Genomic DNA, 20,626 nt, shown 5'->3' with positions numbered 1-20,626 from the left:
CATGATCTTCGTTTTCTGAATGTTGAGCTTTAAGCCAACTTTTTCACTCTCCACTTTCACTTTCATCAAGAGGCTTTTGAGTTCCTCTTCACTTTCTGCCATAAGGGTGGTGTCATCTGCATATCTGAGGTTATTGATATTTCTCCCGGCAATCTTGATTCCAGCTTGTGTTTCTTCCAGTCCAGCGTTTCTCATGATGTACTCTGCATATAAGTTAAATAAGCAGGGTGACAATATACAGCCCTGACGTACTCCTTTTCCTATTTGGAACCAGTCTGTTGTTCCATGTCCAGTTCTAAATGTTGCTTCCTGACCTGCATACAATTTTAGGGCTTATGAAAGCGAAAATACTGCTCAGGACTCTTGTCTGTGTAAATACCGATATGTCATGACTGACAAGTCATAGAGGGAGAGGTTTTCAGTATATTTAGTGGGTTTTCAGGCTTCCCTAGTGGCTCAGCAGTGAAAAACCCGCCTATCAATGCAGGAGATGCGGCTTCAATCCCTGGGTCGTGAAGATCCCCTGGAGGAGGAAGTGGCACCCCACTCCAGTATTCTTGCCTGGAGAATCCCGTGGACAGAGGAGCCTGGTGGGCCATAGTCCATGGAGTTGCAAAGAGTTGGACACAACTTAGCGAGTAAATAACAACAAGTGGGTTTACACTTAATCTCAGTGTTTCATGGTAAACGTAGTGGGTTTACTGTGCCCTCACTCCTCTTGGTGTTTCCAGTAAGTTGGCTAGGTCAGTTGGTTGCCAGGGCTAAAGTTTGGGGATCAGGAGTAGTTTTTTTGGTTGGATAGAGCAGTTGGGCTTCATGGCCTCCACAGCCATGCCCATTTTCTCTCTCATGCATCCTCTGATCATCTGTTGGGCTGTTGTGCGCTGTGTGGTCTCTGCTGATGGAAGTAGGCGAGTCATTAGCTAGAAAGCAGAGGCGGGTTAAAGCAGCTCCCTGAGATCATAGATCTTCAGTCGGTGATAAGAACTTGGTAAGAAGAAATCAAAGTCCAAGGTGGTGAGGAAAAGATTTTGGCATCTCAGTGCTTTAATAAATTCATGTCACGGTGTCTAGACAAGATTTTAAACACTGGGGCAGACAAAAAAAACTCTGTGGGGGAGTAAAAGTTTATATGGACCAGTGAAACAGATAATATGGTTTTTATGGCTCAAGTGGTAAAGAATCGCCTGCAGTGCAGGAGACACAGGAAACACGGGTTCAGTTCCTGGTTCGGGAAGATCCCCTGGAGAAGGAAATGGCAACCCACTCCAGTATTCTTGCCTGCAGAATCCCATGGGCAGGGGAGCCTGGTGGGCTACAGTCCGTGGGGTCGCAAAGAGTCTGACATGACTGAGCAAGCATGCAACACAGTGTAAATGTCTGAGATCAGGCTTGAAGTAGATCACAGTTTAGTATTAACATATCTAAAGGGAGAAAGAGTGAGGCAGCAGGAGGGAGTTAGGAACAAAAGCATTTTGTTTAAAATGAGAGTTTAGTCGGGTGAAAGCTGGCAGTGCCTCAGCGCTGGCGGGCGAGAGGTCTTTCTTGAGCTGTGACCAAGGCTCTGACAGGTGGCTGGCAGGGGTGGATGTACCTGAGCCTCCTGTTCTGCCATGCTCGCCAGGCAACCTCTGCATCACACTGGGCGTCCAGGAAGGCTTGTTGAAGAGAGCTAATTGATCGTTACATGTGTACTTTATAGTTACTATTTATTTTAAGTGAGCAATTGGGCATTTGGGTTTATACATGTGTAGGAGAAGGCAATGGCACCCCACTTCAGTACTCTTGCCTGGAAAATCCCATGGACGGAGGAGCCTGGTGGGCTGCAGTCCATGGGGTCTCGAGGAGTCGGACACGACTGAGCGACGTCACTTTCACTTTTCACTTTCCTGCATTGGAGAAGGAAATGGCAACCCACTCCAGTGTTCTTGCCTGGAGAAGCCCAGGGATGGCGGAGCCTGGTGGGCTGCCGTCTGTGGGGTCGCACAGAGTCGGACACGACTGAAGCGACTTAGCAGCAGCAGCAGCAGCAGCTGTAGTGCGAAAAAGGAGACAGCATCTCTGAGTTCTCACAGAGTGAAGTTTTAGTGCCCGCAGAGTTAAGCACTGGTCCCTTGGATGTGTGCCTATGCTGTTTGGTGGACTGACATCAGGCTTTCCCTTGGGTGACCCCATACTCCTTAGCAAACTGCCTCAGGCGGCCACACTGCTGCTGCCCTCCGCCTGCTGGGCCTCTGCTTGTCCTGTCTGTCCACCCCCCTCTTCCCTGGGCGGACTTCTGTTCTTTGCTCGTGAGCCAGCTGGGGCCCCATTCTTCATGCCCACCTGACTGTGTTAGGCACCTTGCCCAGGGCTCGCTTGATCCCTTCTTCTCAGCCCCTTCCTCCATCAAAGGTGCCTGTTAACTCTCCTTTCCCCTAATTCCTCTTTAGTCAAGCATCCAGGGATTATTCTAGTTTACCACTATGTCCCTTCCTGGCACACAAGGGCTACTTACTCGGTACTTTTTGGGTGGATAAGTCAGTGAAGAGAGCGTTTCAGAGTGAAATAAACAGTGACTGAGCATATCTGGGTACTCTGTTTATTTTAACACTGGACTTAACATATAGATGAAATGACTAGTCTTATAGCAACATTTGGTTCACTGTGATAATGTAATGAACTTATCTGTCTCATTTTGTGGCGACTTTTTGGAGGAATTAGGTAATATTTTACTCATTGTTTCCTTAAGGTAGCCTAGTTTAAATTGAATTCTTGAAACCTGAAATTTAAATTGGGGTATATAATATTGTTTACAATATTGTTACTACAAAATGAGACTTTCTTTTTCTAAACAGTTAAGTCATTCAGTTGTCCCAGGCCTGTGAAGTTTACCATAGAGTGGCATTTGGAGCATCATACCTGTCACAATGACTATTCTGAGTTGGAAGTAAGTAAAATGCAAATTTTAAATGAGTGTAAAGCTATGAAGGAAAAATTACAGAGTATAAAGATTTATTTGCTCATTAAGTGAGGAGTCTAGAAATAGAGACTGTACTTGTAGAAGTGCCACAGATTTATTTTGGGACTTAACAATAAATGCTTTAATTATGTCAAAATATATGCTTTCTGAGAATACAAGTCTATCAGTTTCCTTGTATCTATGAAAAACATTAGTTATTATTTAAATCAGAGTTATAGGAACCATTGATAAAGGGCTTGTGAATCATACATAAATAAAAATAAACTTAATTTAAAGAAGAAATGTAAAAATTTCATTCATCCAGAAAATGAGTAGCAGGGAACCTAGGGCTTTAGTGCAAATGAGCAGATTTCATGAGAATGAGTAGATCTCATCAAGAGGTGAGGAGGGAGACGGGAGAGCGTGAGAGGAGGAAACAGAGTCCAGGCGAGGTCAGTGTGTGCTTCCTGAGGAAATCACAAAAATATTCACTTAGATTGCATAGGACATCAGATTTAGGATATTTAATGTTGATACTACCCTATTAGCTGATAAATCTTATTCAGATTTTGCCAGTGTCTCAAGAACGTCCTTTTTAGCAGCTTTTCTTTCTTTATTTTTTTTATACAGAATCCAATCCAGGATCACATTGTATTTCTGCATGATTTTTTTTGGGGGGCGTGGGGTGGTCGGCTGTCATTCATGACATGACACCGATACATACAATTGATTTATTTTTATAAGATGTCCCTCAATTTGAGTGTTTCTTAAATTTTCTCATGAATAAATTCAGGTTATATTTTTGTCAGACATACCATACCCTGGAGAAGGAAATGGTAGCCCGCTCTAGTATTCTTGCCTGGAGAAGCTCATGGATAGAGGAGCCTGGCAGGCTCCAGTCCATGGGGTCACAGAGAGTCGCACACTGCTGAAGCGACAGCATGCACGCACTAGAAAATACACTGTTTTGCCCCATTTTTGATGATGTTAATTTGCTCAGTCAGTTAGGGAAGTTTCTGTCCATTTTCCACTGTAAAGCTGCTACTTTTCTCTCTGTTGTTAACAATAATTTGTGAAGAAACACTTTTGTATTCATGTGTAAATATCCTGTTTTCCATCAGTCCTTGTTTTAATGCTCTTTGGTCCTTGCCTGAGTAATTAGTTGTTAGTGATGACTGCTGGGGCGCCCCAGGTGGCGCTAGCAAGTAAGGAGCCACTTGACAGCGCAGACAGATGTAGGAGATGCGGGTTCGAACCCTGGGTCGGGAGGATCCACTGCAGAAGGGAAGGGCAACCCAGGCCAGTATTCTTGCCTGGAGAACCCCATGGACAGGGGAGTCTGGTGGGCTCCAGTTCATAGGGTCGCAAAGAGTCAGACATGACCGAATTGACTTAGCTCTCGCACACATGATGATTGCTAAATGGTGATTCTCTAATTCCCTGCTTTCTTCCACATTTACTAGCACCCTGCTATGAGAATGCACTCTCCCTTCTCCTTTATCAAGATGGACTCACTGATTTTTAGTTTGTTGGGTGGGTTATAATCTCTTACTGTTTTTATGTATTTTGCTCAAATTGTCCCATATGTGGCCAGTTGTTGTTTTTCAGTCGCTCCGTTGTATCTGACTCTCTGTGGCCCCGTGGACTGCAGCACACCAGGCCTCCCTGTCCTTCACCATCTCCCAGAGTTTGTTTAAACTCAAGTCCATGGCCTTCCGTTTGGCCATTGAAAGCCTCTTAATCTTTTCTTGGTGCCCGGGAGCTGCCACTGGGAGCCTGGTTTTATTCATCCTCCAGGAGCCTGGAACCGCGTTGTTAGTTGATGTGTGAGTGAAAGTCCCCCGCAGTCACTGGGGTTTTGCCGTCTGTGCTTTATGTTACTATGTATTTGGTTTATCTTTCCTTGTAACTGAATACTGCTTCTCTCTCTCAAACCCTTTCTACGTGGAGTAGAATGAAAGCAATCCCAGGACAAAGTGTTATACACAGAATTTTATGCAGAGCTTTTTTTCTTCTTGGTATTTTGTTCTACTGAATGTCTCAAGTGTTCCAAACAAAGTAAATTTTTGGTATTGTTTAGATATTAAGCGAAAATAAATTATGACGTAGAACTTTACCTTGTGTAGGAGCTGTCACAGAAACATGAACTTCCCGTCACTGAAGACTTTTGTGGCCATTATTTCAAGAACAGTGAATGCTGGACAACAAAAAATGAAAATGTAGAGTGCAGCGGTGATTTACAGCTGTTTCCCCCGCTGAATGTGCGTATCTGTCTCACCGTGTTGAGATCAGATGTATTTGTTTCCCGGTGAATATAAGTATCAACTTAACTTCTGTGTCACCAGTATTGTGATAAAGAAAGGTCTTAGTTCATCAGTTTTTAGGTTCGGTTCTTTGGCGTGTGTGGCAGTACATAGTAAGTGGGATACTGGCGCCGCTGTTTCACGCCTTTGTACCCGGCGCAGCAGCGTCCTTGGAAGAGGACCCTTTTATCAGCCTTTCGTGGTCTGCTGTCACCGCCTCCCTCTCTTCTGCCCACCCCAGGCGGGCCTTGGCCGCCCTCACCCCATCAGAATGGCTCTAGTCAGGATGGTCAGTGACCTCCCTGGTGTTAGACCCCACGTCCGTTGCTCTTACTGGAGGTCTGTCAGCTTACCAGCATTTAACACACTTGAAAACTGTCCTCTGTGCACTTTCTCCTACTAAACCTGGAAGACTGGACTCTATAATGCTAATAGTGATCATCCCTGGGTAGTGAGGCTGTGGGTCATTTTAACTGATTTCTTTTGTTCTATAAATTCTGAACTGAAAATGAAAATGTCTTTAATAAAAATTTTGGGGACTTCTGTGGTGGTCCAGAGGCTAATACTGGGTGCTCTTGATAGGGGACCTGAGTTCAATCCTCGGTCAGGGAACTAGATCCCCCATGCCGTAGCTGAGACCCTGGGTGCCTGAAGATCCCAGCGCTGCAGCTAAGACCTGGCGCAGCCAGATAAATATTTTTTTAAAAATCTAAAAAAACTTTTTTTTCAAAGGGTTCTTTTAAAAATTTGTGTTGAAGTATAATAAACATAAAATAAAGCATGCGTATCAGAAGTGTAGGGCTTAATGAATTTTCACAACCCGAACCCACCCCCATAGACCCAGATCAAGTATAGACCATCTGAGCACTTTGAATCCCCTTTGGGTTCCTAACATCCTCCCTGCCAATGGAAACCACTGCCCTGAAGAAGGAAGTAATTTTTCAAGTGTAGGATTTTGTTACGAGTGTTTAGGGTACAGTGAGATTTGTTCTCTGGTGTTCTGCCTTCAAATCTTTACTTTTTTTGTAACAGCTTTTTTTTCCCCCCCTCAGTTTGTTAGAACTATTTTTCCTTGTGGAAATGCAACAGTATAAAATGGAATTACTTTGCTCTTTTTTCCAGAATAAACAATTAATATCAAATACCGGAAATGTCTCAAACCAGGAAGGATCAACAGTAAGTCTCTTTCTTTGCCTTTAAATCAAATATATACAAGTTAGAGTAAGACTGAGCAGAATCTGCTGATGGATAGATACTCATGATCTTAAGTAGGGTGAGTAGAATTAGGAAAGAAAAAAAGAAGTGTAATTTAAAACAGTGTATATTCTTACATATGTCTGTGTGAATTTTGTACATACTTGTTTCTTTGTTTAAAAAATCTCTTTAAAGCCATAATTTAAGGGTAACTTCTGTGTAGTCTTCTTTTACTTTAAAAAATAAAATCACACTGTCACATGCCTTAGACAACGTAGCAGTGGGCTAGTCGGTATCGACTTTAGGGAAATAAAGAAATAGAAACTACGATGTAGCACCAGGTGGAGGGAAAATTTAGAATTGGGGGGAATTACTAAAAGTCACTTACTAAAAGACTGCCCTGGTGGCTCAGACGGTAAAGCGTCTGTCTACAATGTGGGAGACCTGGGTTCGATTCCTGGGTCGGGAAGATCCGCTGGAGAAGGAAATGGCATCCACTCCAGTACTCTTGCCTGGAAAATCCCATGGACAGAGGAGCCTGGTAGGCTACGGTCCATGGGGTTGCAAAGAGTCGGAGACGACTGAGCGACTTCACTTTCACTTCACTAAAAGTCAGAAGACTAAGAGGTTGAGAGGGTTACAGAGGGTTGAGTGTAGGGGCCGAAAGCAGATTTAGGAGAGCTTGATGTTTGCTTTTAGACTGGACTCTCTGCTTTTATGGTCTTCTTCAACCATCTTACGGAATAGTCTGATAGTGGAAAGGCATTCAGCATGCAGTGGTGCTGAGAGTGGTGCTGAGCCAACTCTTTGCTTTGTACACATGCTGTCACAGGTGGAGGAGGAGGAAATGACAGGGAAGAATAGGAAATACTCAGGAAGGAGGCGTGTGAGAAGTTTGGTCCAACCACATGGGGGCGTTGGAGGTCCCAGGCAGTTCCCAGGCAGGCGGGTTCAGCTTCTCAGTGGGTCTGAACTCTAGCGACAGAGTACCTGAAGGAATCTAAGTTTAGCCCAGCAGTCCCTGAGCTTTTTGCTACCAGGGACTGGTTTCGTGGAAGACAGTTTGCCCACGGACCTGGGGTGGGGGGTGGTTTCAGGATGACCCAAGGACATTGCACTTACATGCCACCACTGATCTGCCAGTCAGAGCTCAGGCAGTAATGTCAGCGATGGGGAACAGCTGTAAGTACAGAAGGCTTTGCTCGCTCACCCACCGCCCACCTCCTACTGTGTGGCCCAGTCCTAACAGCCCAGGACTGCTACTGCTCTGTGGCCTGGGGGGTTGAGGACCCCTGTTTTAGCCTATATACTGTATTTGAGTCATTTCCAATCATGTTATATGACATCTTTCTTCCCCTGTTTAATTTTAAAACACACACATTTAACAACCAAATGCTTGATGATATTAGAAAAACTATTTGAAAGGTAATACTAAATATAGAATGGTAACTTTAGGAGGAAACCTGTAGAAATACAAGAAGTAGAAAATATTGGCAAGTGGAAAAGGCTTTTTCCCTCCTCCATCCTTTGGGTCTGGAAGGTTGGTGGTAAAAAAAAAAAAATGGAGAAAATCCTTCTGCTCCCCACTATCCTTCTACAGCCCGCCTCTGCGTGTGTGTGTGTTTAAGGAGTCCAATTCGTTTTTTTTTTAAGCTGCATTGGGTCTGCCTTGCGGTGCCAGGGTTCTTTGCTGCAGCACGCAGCCTTTCTCTAGTCGTGGCACTTAGGCTTCTCTTGTTGCGGAGCACAGGCTCTGAAGTGCACAGACTCAGTAGTTGCAGCACATAGGCTTGGTTGCCCCCTGGCATGTGGAATCTTAGTTCCCCGACCAGGGATCAAACCCGTATACCCTGCATTGGAAGGTGGATTCTTAACCACTGGACCACCAGGGAAGTCCCCCCAGTTCGATTCTTAACGGTTGATTCAAAGCGTGGTAAACAGTTGTTTAGCTATATCTTACAAAAGCAATTTAAAAAAATAACTCAAAGGATTTTTTTTCCCGTTTCAGGATGTTGTAGCCAAAACACAAAGAGATGGATTTCATATCTTTATTGTTTCTGTTAAAACAGAAAAAACAGATGCAAGCTGGAATTTGAACGGTATAGTTAAATAGTATACATGTTTACAGTCTGTTTTTACTGTATTCTGTATTTTTGTCATTAACTCAAATCTACATTCTCTGTTAAAATACATTATTCAAAAAGAAATTTCTTTAATCACAAAAATGAATAATCTGTTTATTTCTGGGACTTAAAACTTTATGCTTATCTTAACTCTAATATTTATTTTTTTTTAACAGACTAGAAATTTAAAATTAATTTAAGCTAAATTTTAAAAAGTTTTAACTTCATGGAGGGCTACAAAATTCTCCAGATTAAAATAAAAAAATTTTTAGCGTGTAGAAATGGGTGGGCAACACCCTAATTGTAGTTGAAATAGATTATATTCTGTTTCTTGAAAAAGGCCATCATTGGGGGTTTAAAAATTTGTTCTTTAAAAAGTTGAAAAAAGAAACAAAAACATGTGTTTGTAGCCGAGGAGTAGAAGCAGCGCCCCTGGCAGCCATGGCTCGTGTGCCCTGAGCTCCCCTGCCTGCCCAGTGAGGTAGACCCTCTGTCACGGAAAGCCGTGGCTCCTGGTGCCGAGTGTGAGCCCAGGCGTGCATCACGCAGTTTTCAAGGGAGCAAACGCTCTCATAGGTCCTGGAGTTGCCTTGTTGCTCACTTTCTAGGCTGGGCATCTGCTGGGCTGACAGCAGCCAAACAGCATGTGAGCATCCTGGGAGTTTGCAAACTGCCCTGATTCACCCACTGGGACGCAGAAGTGAAGCCACAGTCTGTCTCTGAGGGGCACCCAGTCCCAAGGGGAGGGAGAAAGCAATGAGATGAGACAGGCATGGCTGCAGAGGAGACCCAGAGCTGTTCTTCCCACTGAAGCTGGTAAAGAGGCTGCTCTGGAGGATGTGAAGCAGGGCTTCCTCCTGGAGGTGCTGTAATGGGCCAGACCATGCCACACAGGGGGCAGGGGCCCCGCTGCCATCCTGCTCCCCGCCTCCTTTCTTTGATACCAGTAGGCAGTTTTAAGTTTCTGCTGAATAGTAAATGGTGCGGTAGTAGTTGCTGAGCCCTGCAAGTCTTGTACTGTATCTGCCACTCTGTCACTGCTGTCTCAGACAACAACCCAAACTAGAATCTGGAGTTCAGTAATTTGTCCAAGTTACATTACGAAAGACAAAGTCGTCAGTGAGGTCAGGGACTCAGCCAGGGCCAGTCTCCGACCAGGACTACTTTGCTGTCTGCATAAGAGCCAACTTAGCCCATGCTGTATAACACCGTTTCTATAAGTAAAGATACCTGGATAAGGTTACATAATCAAACAACTAGTAATTATCCAGTACTTTGTGTGTGCTAGGTAAAAATTTAGCATTTGTTCACTTGGTTTATATTCTTGGAGCCTTCGAATGAGGTTACATTGAAAAACTTAAGAAAAACCTATTAATTTTAATACCTTAATTTCTTTATCCCCATCCTGCCTTCTCCAGTTTCTCTTTCTATGTTGGGACCTTATGGATATATCTCTGCATCAGATTGGCCTCTAATGATTGTGAGTATCTCTGATCATTTTTTTCCTTTTTTAAAAAATGAGTTTTGTATCCTAATTAGAATATTCAAAAAACTTAAGAGACCAGTGGCAGTGATTCCTTAGCAGCTAGCACTGACATAGCCTCTCTTTCTGGTTCCACGGTGACTGGGAGACAGAGGGTTGCAAACCTGAATGTAGAGATGCCCGTGCTCACTTTGTGTCAGTGCCATGCTGTGTTCCTTGTAGCCTTGTGGTGCAGTGTCAAGTTAGGGAGCCTGATTTCTCCAGCTTGTTTTCTTTTCCTTGGCTATTCAGGGTCTTTTGTGTTTCCTAGACATCTCAATTTCAAATGATCAGAAGGCTTAACTGACTAAAATTGCTTCTCTTCCCACAGTTCTACATGGTGATGTGTATTGTTTATATCCTATATGGTGTTCTGTGGCTGATGTGGTCTGCCTGTTACTGGAAAGATATATTAAGAATCCAGTTCTGGATTGCCGCTGTTATTTTCCTGGGAATGCTTGAAAAAGCAGTTTTTTATGCTGAATACCAAAACATCAACAGCACTGGGCTATCAAGTAAGTAGTGACTGTGTCCATGAACATGGTGTAAGCCAAGAGCCTCCTAGCCTTTGTGAGCAGAGCAGAGGGGACTCCCCCTCACTACCCGCCTTCTTCCAGTGGTTTGGGAAACCATAGTCCAGTCCTCCTGCCTGGAAAATCCCAGGGATGGAGGACCTGGTGGGCTGCAGTCCATGGGGTCGCGAAGTCAGACACGACTGAGCGACTTCCCTTTTACTTTTCACTTTCATGCACTGGAGAAGGAAATGGCACCCCACTCCAGTGTTCTTGCCTGGAGAACCCCAGGGACGGAGGAGCCTGGTGGGCTGCCTTCTCTGGGGTCACACAGAGTCGGACACGACTGAAGTGACTTAGCACCAGCAGCAGCAGTATAGATGAAAAGGACAGAAGCCAAGAATAGAGTGTCAAAGTAGGTCTCTGAACTAGGATAGCATGTGTATGGTCTTTGCTTTCTGTGTTCTTGCTGACTTTCCCTGATTTCCCTCCTGGGGAGAAAAAAATTCCCTAAAGTTCAGCTACCAGTGACTGGCTTAAAGCAGTACAGAATTCTGGACTGGGGACGTTGGGTGCTGACAGTCCTTTAAACACATTTCTCTTTTTTTCATCCATCCTCTTTCTTCTTTCCCCAACAAAAAAGAAAAGAAAGTTTGGCCACAGGAGTCAGATGAGTAGTGTAGGGTGGATGGCGCCTGCAGCCTTTTACAAAGAGCTTCATGTGACGGTGGGAGGCACCCTCCCAGTTTACACAGTGGGACGTGGGACGCCGGCCGAGCATTCAGTTGGGCATCTTTAGACGTGTGCCCCAGACTGCTGAAAGATAGAGTGCGCTGTCTATACAGAGGGACTTCCCTTCCAGTGGTTAAGACTCTGTGCTTCCAGTACAGGGGGCACAGGTTTGATCCCTGGTTAGGGAACTAAGATCCCTTATGCCTCGCAGTGTGGCTGGTAAAAAAAAAAAAAAACAGGTGGGGTGGGGGAGGGGGTGGCCAGAAAAGTAAAGATATAGTGAATTTCATCACTGACCCTTTGAAAGAGAGATAGCTCAAAAAAGTACTCAGGATGTACTCGAATAGTCAGTTACAAATAGTGCAGATTTTCAAAGGGTGTAGTTATGTCGTTCTTTATTTTAAAATCCTCTGGGGAAAAAAGGGTGAATTGGAATGTAGACGAGACAAATGCCGCATAATGTTGATAAGTATTGGTGCTGAGTGATAGTACATGGGAGTTCATTATATTGCTTTCTCTGTTGGAGAGAAAACTGTATTGTAGTTTCTCAAAAATTAAAAGTTTAAAAGGACAATATACAAAAGGATAAAGCAAAGTCACACATCTAGGGAGGCCTGTTGGGGGTGTTATTACTCTCTAAGAAGTTTTAGTGATGTATGAGCACGTGTGTGTGTGTGTGTGCGCCCTCCCTAAACCAAATGAGGAAAGGGTAAGTTGCTGCTTGTGACTGGTTGTTAAAGCATTCTTGAGTGTCAGAGGAGGTAGGTCAGCTTCTTTGCTGCCAGTGGTGAGGAGTCTCTGTCTGGAGAAGGTGGTGTGAACTTGGGTGAGGGGCAGCAAAAGCCTGAGATCCGTGAAGAGGAGAGCCCACCTGCCACTCTCAGGGCCGTCAAGCCCTCTGAGACGGCTCCTCCAGGGCTCGGAAGAGAAAGCCCAGGCAGCTGTCCTTGTCTTTGAGGAGTCCTGTGGAAAAGAGAGGTGCCGGATGGAGCCTGGGCTGATGCTGCTTCCGATTTCCCCAAGTGTGGACTCTGAAACCCAGGCTGTCTTGCTTAGCATTGGTGCTGGAAGGACAGAATCTAGAAAGTGAAGCAGTGAAGAAACAGTGGTTGTTAGGACACAGCAAGGGTGCGCTAAGGATACGTCAGTGGGCTTGTGCTTCGGGTAGGCAGCAGGCAGATGTATAAACTTACTGCACGGTGTATCTGAACTTCTTCAAGGTATTGGACGAGGCCTCTTGTGGTTTCTTCTGGAGAGGATGGAGAAATGTGAGCTGAGAAGAATAATTAGGTGGATTAAGAGCTGGTTTCTGAGTGTCTTTTTCCTCCTTTCTGTCTTCACCACCAGAGCTCTCAACATTTCTTGGCTGGATTCTGGAGTCACCTCCTAAGCATTTTCCTCTCCTGTATTCCTTCCCAAGCCATTAAGTAGAGCAATCTTGATAAAATAAAGCTGTCCATTTTATTCTAAGGGTCAGCAAGCTCTTCCTGCAAAACCTGCACAGGAAATCTTTTTGACTTTGGTGGCTCTGTTGCAATTTCTCAACTAGTGTCTTAGGAGCTGAAAGATGCCACAGACGCAAATGGACATGGCTACATTCTCCAGTGAAACTTCATTTCAAAGCACACGTCAGGCCAGATTTGGCCTAGAGGCTGTAGTTCGTCAGTGCAGTTTCCACTCTTCTTTTTGACTTGTCTTTGTTTGTTTATGGGCTGCTCTGTGTCTTAGTTGTCCAGCATGTTGGACCTTTAGCTGTGGCGTGCAAGCTTGCGTGGTGTCATGTGCGATCTAATGTCCTGACCGGGGGTTGGACCTGGGCCACCTGTGTTGGGCGCAAGGAGTTTTAGCTACTGGAGCGCCAGGGAAGTCCCACTCGTATTTTTTATGGTCATTGACTTCCCATCAACTTTAGCAGCAAAACCAGACTCACGGCCTGGCATAAAACCCAGGTGAATGGGCCATGCTTCTGTCCCAGTCTGATTTTGGCCTCTCTCATTACATGCCTTGCTGCAGACCTGCCAAACTTTCACATCTTGCAGCATTTTTTTTTTTTGCCACGCCGTGAGGCATGCAGGATCTTACTTCCCTGACCAGGGATCGAACCCACACCTTCTGCAGTGCAAGTGCAGACTCTTAACCACTGGACCGCCAGGGAAGTCCCGTCTTGCAGCATATTTTGCTCTTTCTCTTTCTTCCTTCATGCCTCTGCATGTGCCATTTCCTTTGCTTTTCCGCTTTCCCTCCTCCGAACAGTAACTCCTACTCAGCCTTCACCTCTTCCCTTGGACTGCACGGAGATCAAACCAGTCCATCCTAAAGGAAATCAGCCCTGAACATGGGAAGGACTGATGCTGAAGCTGAAGCGACAATACTTTGGCCAGCTGATGTGAAGAGCTGACTCATTGGAAAAGACCCTGAAACTGGAAAAGAATGAAGGCAGGAGGAGGAGGTTGACAGAGGATGAGATGGTTGGATGGCATCACTGACTCAGCAGACATGAGTTTGAGCAAGCTCTGGGAGATAGTCAAGAACAGGGAGGCCTGGCATGCTGTAGTCCATGGGGTTGCAAAGAGTTGGAGACAACTTAGCAACTAAACCACAACAGCCTTCAAACCCTGGTGTAGATGTCACTTCTGAGAAGCTTTTCCTGCCCCATGAGGTGTAGGTCGCTTTCCTTGCCATCCTGGGACACAGACTGTGTTTCCTCCAGCTCTTGCTGCATTCTGTCCTGCCCAGAGTCCAGGCTTCACAAGGGCAGGGAACATGGTGTTTCTTTTCCTGTGACAACCACACAATGGGAGCAGAAATCAGTAAATGAAGGGGGCAACCTGGAGAAAAATGAGCTCTTGAGGACATTATGGTTTTCAAGTATTTACAAGACAGGAAGGGAGTCTGGGCTTCCCTGCTGGTTCAGATGGTAAAGAATCTGCAATGCAGGAGACCTGGGTTCGATCCCTGGGTCAGGAAGATCCCCTGGAGACGTGAAGGTGAGGTGAGGTGAGGTGAAGTCGCTCAGTCGTATCCGACTCTTTGCGACCCCACGGACTGTAGCCTACCAGGCTCTTCCATCCATGGGATTTTCCAGGCATGAGTACTGGAGTGGGTTGCCATTTCCTTCTCCAGAGGATCTTCCCAACACAGGGATCGAACCCAGGTCTCCCACATTGTAGGCAGATTCTTTACCGTCTGAGCCACCAGGGAAGTCTCCAGGGTCAGGAAGATCCCCTGGAGAAGGGGATGGCAACTCACTCCAGTATTCCTGCCTGGAGAATTCCATGGATAGAGGAGCGAGCCTGGCAGGCTACAGTCCAGGGGATTGCAAAGAGTCAGACAAAAGTGAGTGACTGCTGCTCCTAAGGAGCTCTAGTTCTTTAGCCTCAAGTGGGGGAGTGAGAACAGAGGGGAGCTTGAGGAGACTGTGCCCCATAGAGCTGATCTGATACAGAGCGAGTTCTTCAGGAGGTGGAGAATCCCCTTCACCGAGGTTGCAAACAGCATTAGATTAGATGACCTTTAAATTTAAATATGGCTAATTCGTCTGAGGTCAGAATATAGTTGTAAGAGTACATGTGTAGAGTCTTGGCGACAGGCGTCCAGGTGGACCCAGAGCAAACGGTTTTCCTTCTTCCCCGTCAGCTCAAGGGTTACTGATATTTGCGGAGTTGATATCTGCGATTAAGAGGACTCTGGCTCGCCTCCTGGTGATCATCGTGAGCTTGGGATACGGCATCGTAAAGTAAGTGGAAAAGACACCGCATCTACACCCTGTGAGCGTCCGTCTCCATGATACCCTCTGTGAAACTGGACAGGGAAATACCTGCCAGGATGTGTTTTTTAAGGGACTTTACATTTTGTAATCAATTAATTATTTGGGTGCGTCAGGCCTTAGTTGTGGCAGTTGGGGTCTTTGTTGCAGCATGGGCTGCTCTAAGGTGAGGGCTCCAGAACGCACCGGCTCTCTAGTTGTGGCACAGGCTTAGTTGCCCCGAGGCATGTAGGATCTTAGTTCCCTGACCTGGCTTCGAAGTCGTGCCCCCTCCTCTGCATTGAAAAGTGGATTCTTAACCACTGGACCACCAGGGAAGTGCCTTTAATGGATTTCCACGCACTGGCTGTTTTATGCATGTGTGCTCAGTGGCTTCAGTCGTGTGCGACTCTTTGCGAGCCTATGGACTGTAGCCCGCCAGGCTCCTCTGTTCATGGGATTCTCCAGGCAAGAATACTGGAGTGGGTTGCCATTTCCTCTTCCAGGGGATCTTCCTGACCCTGGAGACTTTCCTGGTGACTCAGATGGTAAAGCGTCTGCCTACAATGTGGGAGACCTGGATTCGATCCCTGGGTTGGGAAGATCCTCTGGAGAAGGAAATGGCAACCCACTGCAGTACTCATGCCAGGGGTTGAAAGCACGTCTCTTATCTCTCCACTCTCTTGCATTGGCAGGCAAATTCTTTACCACAAATGCCACCTGGGAAGTCCTGCTCTTTTATACTTTCCTCAAATAAAGATCCTAAGTTCCAGTAACTTTTTATAATTAGATGAATAATCAACTTTAAGGATAATGGAAAATTTAAAACGATTCTTGAGGCGCGGGTCACTTTCTATTTCCTAGGCAGCACAGTTACGTGTTATAATTGTGTTTGAGATACTGTAAGAGAGCATGCTCTGACTAAACCCCAGGTCACCAGAATTTTTGTCTGAAGCCTGGCTATCCCCTGCAGATCCTATCAGGATCTTTTCTCCCTCTTACTTTTGAGTCCCTGGTTGTGAACATGGAGGAGTCTGTTCCCTAAGACTCTGATTCCCAGAAGCTCAAACCTTCACACTGAACCACAGCTACGTCTTTTTTTTTAATATTTATTTACTTGGCTATGGTGGATCTTAGTTGCGGCACGCAGGATCTTCAGTTGTGGCATGTGAACTCTTAGTTGCAGCATGTGAGATCTAGTTCCCTGACCAGGGATCAAACCTGGGCCTTGGCATTGCATGCACTGAGTCCTAACCACTAGACACCAGGGAATCCCAGAAATTTCAGTTCTATTTTCAAATTGCCAATTGCTAAAAATCATCATCTTTGCATATTCCTGACTCAGTTATACTTTCAAAGAATCCAAACTGTTATTTTAATTCTTTTTAATTTGAAGAATGAAAGCTGAAGTCTATTAGGACTCTTGTTTGGAGGTATTGAGAGAGAAAGCGGTGGGATTTGATTTCCTGACATCCTGCTCTTTCTCTGCCCACATCATAGAATCAATCAGTGGATTATCTCTGACAAGACACATCTCAGAATGGTTTACAATGTATGTTCGTGAAAGACTTAAACGATTAGTTCTGCCAGTGACCCTTAGAATTTGGCACTTTCTAGGTTTCATCAATCTTCTCATCCATTCTGTAGACATAGGACTTGGGTTATGTTCATTATACTGCTTGAATTTCAGCAGCAAAATCTCCTGGTCTCAGAAACGTTGCCTCGAGAGTTCCCTGGTGGTCCAGTGGTTAAGAATCTGCCTTGCAATGCAGGGGACACCGGTTCAATCCCTGCTGCAGGAAGATCGCACGTGGTACAGCGCAGCTAAGCCCATGCTCCGCAACTACTGAGCCTGTGTTCTAGAGCCAGGAGCTGCAGCTGCTGAGCCCTAACTCTGCACCTGCTGAAGCCCGCGAGCCCTGGAGCCCGTGCTCTGCAATAGGAGAAGCCCGTACATCACAGCGAGAGAGTAGCCCTTGCTCTCCGCAACTAGAGAAAGCCCAGGCTCAGCAACAAAGAGCTTATTACTTAAAATAAATAATTTTTTTTAAGTGTTGTTTCACAGGCACCGATACAGTTTTAAGTCCTAGAGAAGGAGGCCTGTTTTTCCTGAGCCTGTTTCTGCCTTGTTCCCAGGGAATAGCCTGCTTTAAACAGAACCCCTCTGTGGTGGGAGCTGACGGGTGAGACTGGACGGTGACGTCCTTGGTGCTGGAAGCGGGGCCGGCTGCTGTACTCAGACGCACTTTACTTACCTTTTTCTTGTTTCCTGTTTCCTCCTCCTCATTCCAGGCCTCGTCTAGGAACCGTCATGCACCGGGTCATTGGATTGGGGGTTCTTTATTTTATCTTTGCGGCTGTTGAAGGCGTGATGAGAGTCATTGGGGTAAAAACTGCATCATTCCACTTGCACTTTTTTTTGTTGTTGCTGTGAAATACGACTTTACTTTCTTATCTCCTGAGATGAATTTTTAAAGATAGGAAATTTGTGAAAAGGGCTCAATTTTGAGTATTTCCCCCACACCCCGTGGACTATTTCTCTTTTTTAATATGTCCTGAAAGTAAAAGGCTAACCAGAGCAGTTTAAAAATGATGCGGTTTTTGAAGGCACTGCCTGGTGTCACCCTAGGAATGATTAATAGTCCCATCTCAAAAGCGTTCATGGTTATTCTTTATGAAGAATGTTCATCTTTATCATTATACAGTCTGAACACGTTCATTTCTTCCTTAACCCTTCATTTAAACATGTGTAAGTGAGCAGAAAGTTAATTTTACCTTCTAAGCATGCAGACATTACATGTCTTCGCTCTTTTAAGCGTCAGGTACTTGTCCATTTTCCCTGACTGGTGGGCTCAGTATTGAGGGGATTCAGTGGCCCTACTCGTGGAGGAACCAGGAGGAGGTAGTGTTCTAGGGAGGAGTGGCTCTGGCAGCCAGGGCAGCAGTAGTTCACCCCAGAGAAGAGCGAGTATTTGTATCTGCGAAGACCCCTAGATGTCTAGCTCTTGGTTTTCCTTCCTGATATGTTTGATGATGATTTAGTGATTAAGGAGCTTATTATTTATTTATTTATCTATTTTTGATTCAGAGAACTGTGTGATTTTTACTAAGACGTCTTTTGGGTTAGATAGTGAAATCAGACCATTGTACACAGAGTGAATAATCTGTACATTGCCACATACATTTACTTCACATAGTTTGATCTGACGTTCTAAAGACGGGCATTTGTCCAATAATGTTAAAAACCTCACCCTCCTTCCGGTGTCTTGGACATATGTGCCTTCTGGGTTAGAGACACCTCGCTTCATCTCTGACTCCGTGAAAGGTGCATTTATTATTACTTTTACATAACAGTGAAGAACTTTCTATTTACATACATAATTCATAGAAAGCTTATCTTTGCTGGGAAGAAAATAGAAAGGATAAACATCCCACGGGTAGATGATGTATTTCTTTACACTTTGACGTGGTCAGCATCTTAGATGTGGCGGTTTTGGGTGTGATTCTCTGTCAGCTCTTGAGTAGCGTGTGCATCCAGGCTGTGGTTTCAGCTCCTTTTCCTTGTTTTACGTTTTTCACATCCTTTCACCTGCGAGGGGAGGAGGAGGAGCCCATTGCTTTAGGAGCCATGGCTGCACGTTTGGTGAGGAGAGGGCAGAGAGAGAAACGGTTGACCTGAGTTGGGCGGGACGTGCTGTGTTTTACTTGCCACTCCATAGTGCAGTTTTACGTTATCACTAGACAGGCTGAGGACAAACTAACATTTGTGGCTACTAAAACAGATAAATTCCATGTGCTCAAATACAATTCTGTTAGGCAATAAAATCTTTTATATAGCCTTTTATAAAATGATGAGAGGAGATAAACTGTTTTTCTTCGTCAGATGATTATTATAATGAAATTTTTACGTTCAGATTCTTTCCCTGTTTTTGTCTTTCAGGGTTCTAACCATTTAGCTGTTGTTCTTGGTGACATCATTTTAGCACTTATTGACTCCATTTTTGTATGGTTCATATCCTTTACTGTGTCCTAAAATAGTTTGTTGCTGTGTCATCAAAATCATATTATCTTTAATTTGTAATAGTAGCAGAGAGACATATAATTATGCGTTATAGGAATTTAGTTGAAGATGAAAAAGTAGCAATTCCTCAATTTAAAAATATCTTTATTTTTTCTATTAGTTTAGCAAAATTAAATGAACATACTGAGGAATCAGGTAGAGGAGACAAGTACTTAACTAGGAGCAACATAGCAATAGTAATTGCCATTTTACAGAGGTGCTGTGCAAACAGGAAAGAGAAATTAATTGCAGGCTGACAGTCCAGAAAGACTTCACGGAGATGGTGACATTTAAATTGAGACTGCACGGACAAATGGGAATTTACTAGGAGAAGAATTAGGGTTTCCCAGGGGCACTAGTGGTAAAGAACCCGCTTGCCAGTGCAGGAGACATAAGAGATGCAGGTTCGATCCCTGGGTTGGGAAGATGCCCTGGAGGAGGGCACGGCAACCCATTCCAGTATTCTTGCCTGGAGAAGCCCATGGACAGAGGAGCCTGGTGGGCTACAGTCCATAGGGTCACAAAGAGTCAGACACGACTGAAGCAACTTGGCAGGCACACACAGGAAAAGAACTGGGGGAAAAGCCTTCTGGGAAGATATGAGGGGACCAACTTACTGGGAGCAAGAAAATATAGAGACAGTGGCAGAATATCTCAAACCAGCTTGCCTGTAAGTACCACGTGTGGGAGAATCTTAGAAGGTGGGGCCAGAAGGGAAAGACAGAAGGACATGCTTAAGAGTTTAGAGTTCTTCGAAGGTGGAAAGTATCAAGGAGTTGAAGCTGCACAGGTGAATGGCATGATCAAATCTTCTAAGAGAGAACTCAAGGATGACTTTTTAAAAAATGCGTCAGAGGACTTGCGGTCCAGTGATTACGACTTTACCCTGGGAGCTGGGCAAGTACAACTGCAGGGGAGGTGACCTAGCTACTGGGTCTCCCTGGTGGCTCAGTGGTAAAGAATCCGCCTGCCAATGCCAGAGACTCGGGTTTGATCCCTGGGTCAGGAAGATCCCGTGGAGGAGGAAATGGCAACCTACTCCACTGTTCTTGCCAGGAGGATCCCGCAGACAGAGGAGTCTGGTAGGCTAGAGTCCATGGGGTCATTAAGAGTTGGACACGACTGCGACTGAGCACACAGGCAGACTAGCTACTAGCAGGGCTCAGCATTGCCATCGCCAGCCTTCGTGTCTTCTCTTCTGTCATTGCATGTTTAGAAAATGAGCTTAAGATATCTGTTCGGTTTGGAATTATCTTATTTCTAAGCTTGGGTATGCTTATGTGAGGGAGCATGTGTTCCTCCATCAACTACTTGAGCTACAGACTTCGCATTTTAAAAACCTATGTTATCTTTTCTTCTGGTCATTTACACATGTGTGTTTCAAAGAATTCTTGCTCTTAACCACCCATAAGGTAGTTCATTGGGAAAAACACACAGTCATGCAAATTGGCCCAAAATTCCAGAGAAAAGTGGCTATAAAGGCTCTAATTCCAT

General features: G+C 45.0%; 1 protein-coding gene across 1 annotated transcript in view; it reads left to right on the top strand.

The window, feature by feature from the left end:
* TMEM87B (transmembrane protein 87B) overlaps window positions 1–20,626 on the top strand; it is a gene marked incomplete at its 5' end in the record, with an annotated part of 50,702 nt that overhangs the window by 8,289 nt on the left and 21,787 nt on the right. Inside the window, 9 exons of the mRNA XM_010829848.1 lie at window positions 2,838–2,929; window positions 5,068–5,202; window positions 6,367–6,420; window positions 8,447–8,537; window positions 9,980–10,041; window positions 10,415–10,598; window positions 14,964–15,063; window positions 17,365–17,458; window positions 19,013–19,084. Of these exons, the coding sequence (XP_010828150.1) occupies window positions 2,838–2,929; window positions 5,068–5,202; window positions 6,367–6,420; window positions 8,447–8,537; window positions 9,980–10,041; window positions 10,415–10,598; window positions 14,964–15,063; window positions 17,365–17,458; window positions 19,013–19,084 (884 nt within the window). The remainder of the gene's footprint in view (window positions 1–2,837; window positions 2,930–5,067; window positions 5,203–6,366; window positions 6,421–8,446; window positions 8,538–9,979; window positions 10,042–10,414; window positions 10,599–14,963; window positions 15,064–17,364; window positions 17,459–19,012; window positions 19,085–20,626) is intronic.

This window comes from Bison bison, unplaced genomic scaffold (assembly GCF_000754665.1).
Source record: "Bison bison bison isolate TAMUID 2011002044 unplaced genomic scaffold, Bison_UMD1.0 scf7180017864508, whole genome shotgun sequence".
NCBI lineage: Eukaryota > Metazoa > Chordata > Mammalia > Artiodactyla > Bovidae > Bison > Bison bison.
This window is presented reverse-complemented; position numbering and strand designations above follow the sequence as displayed.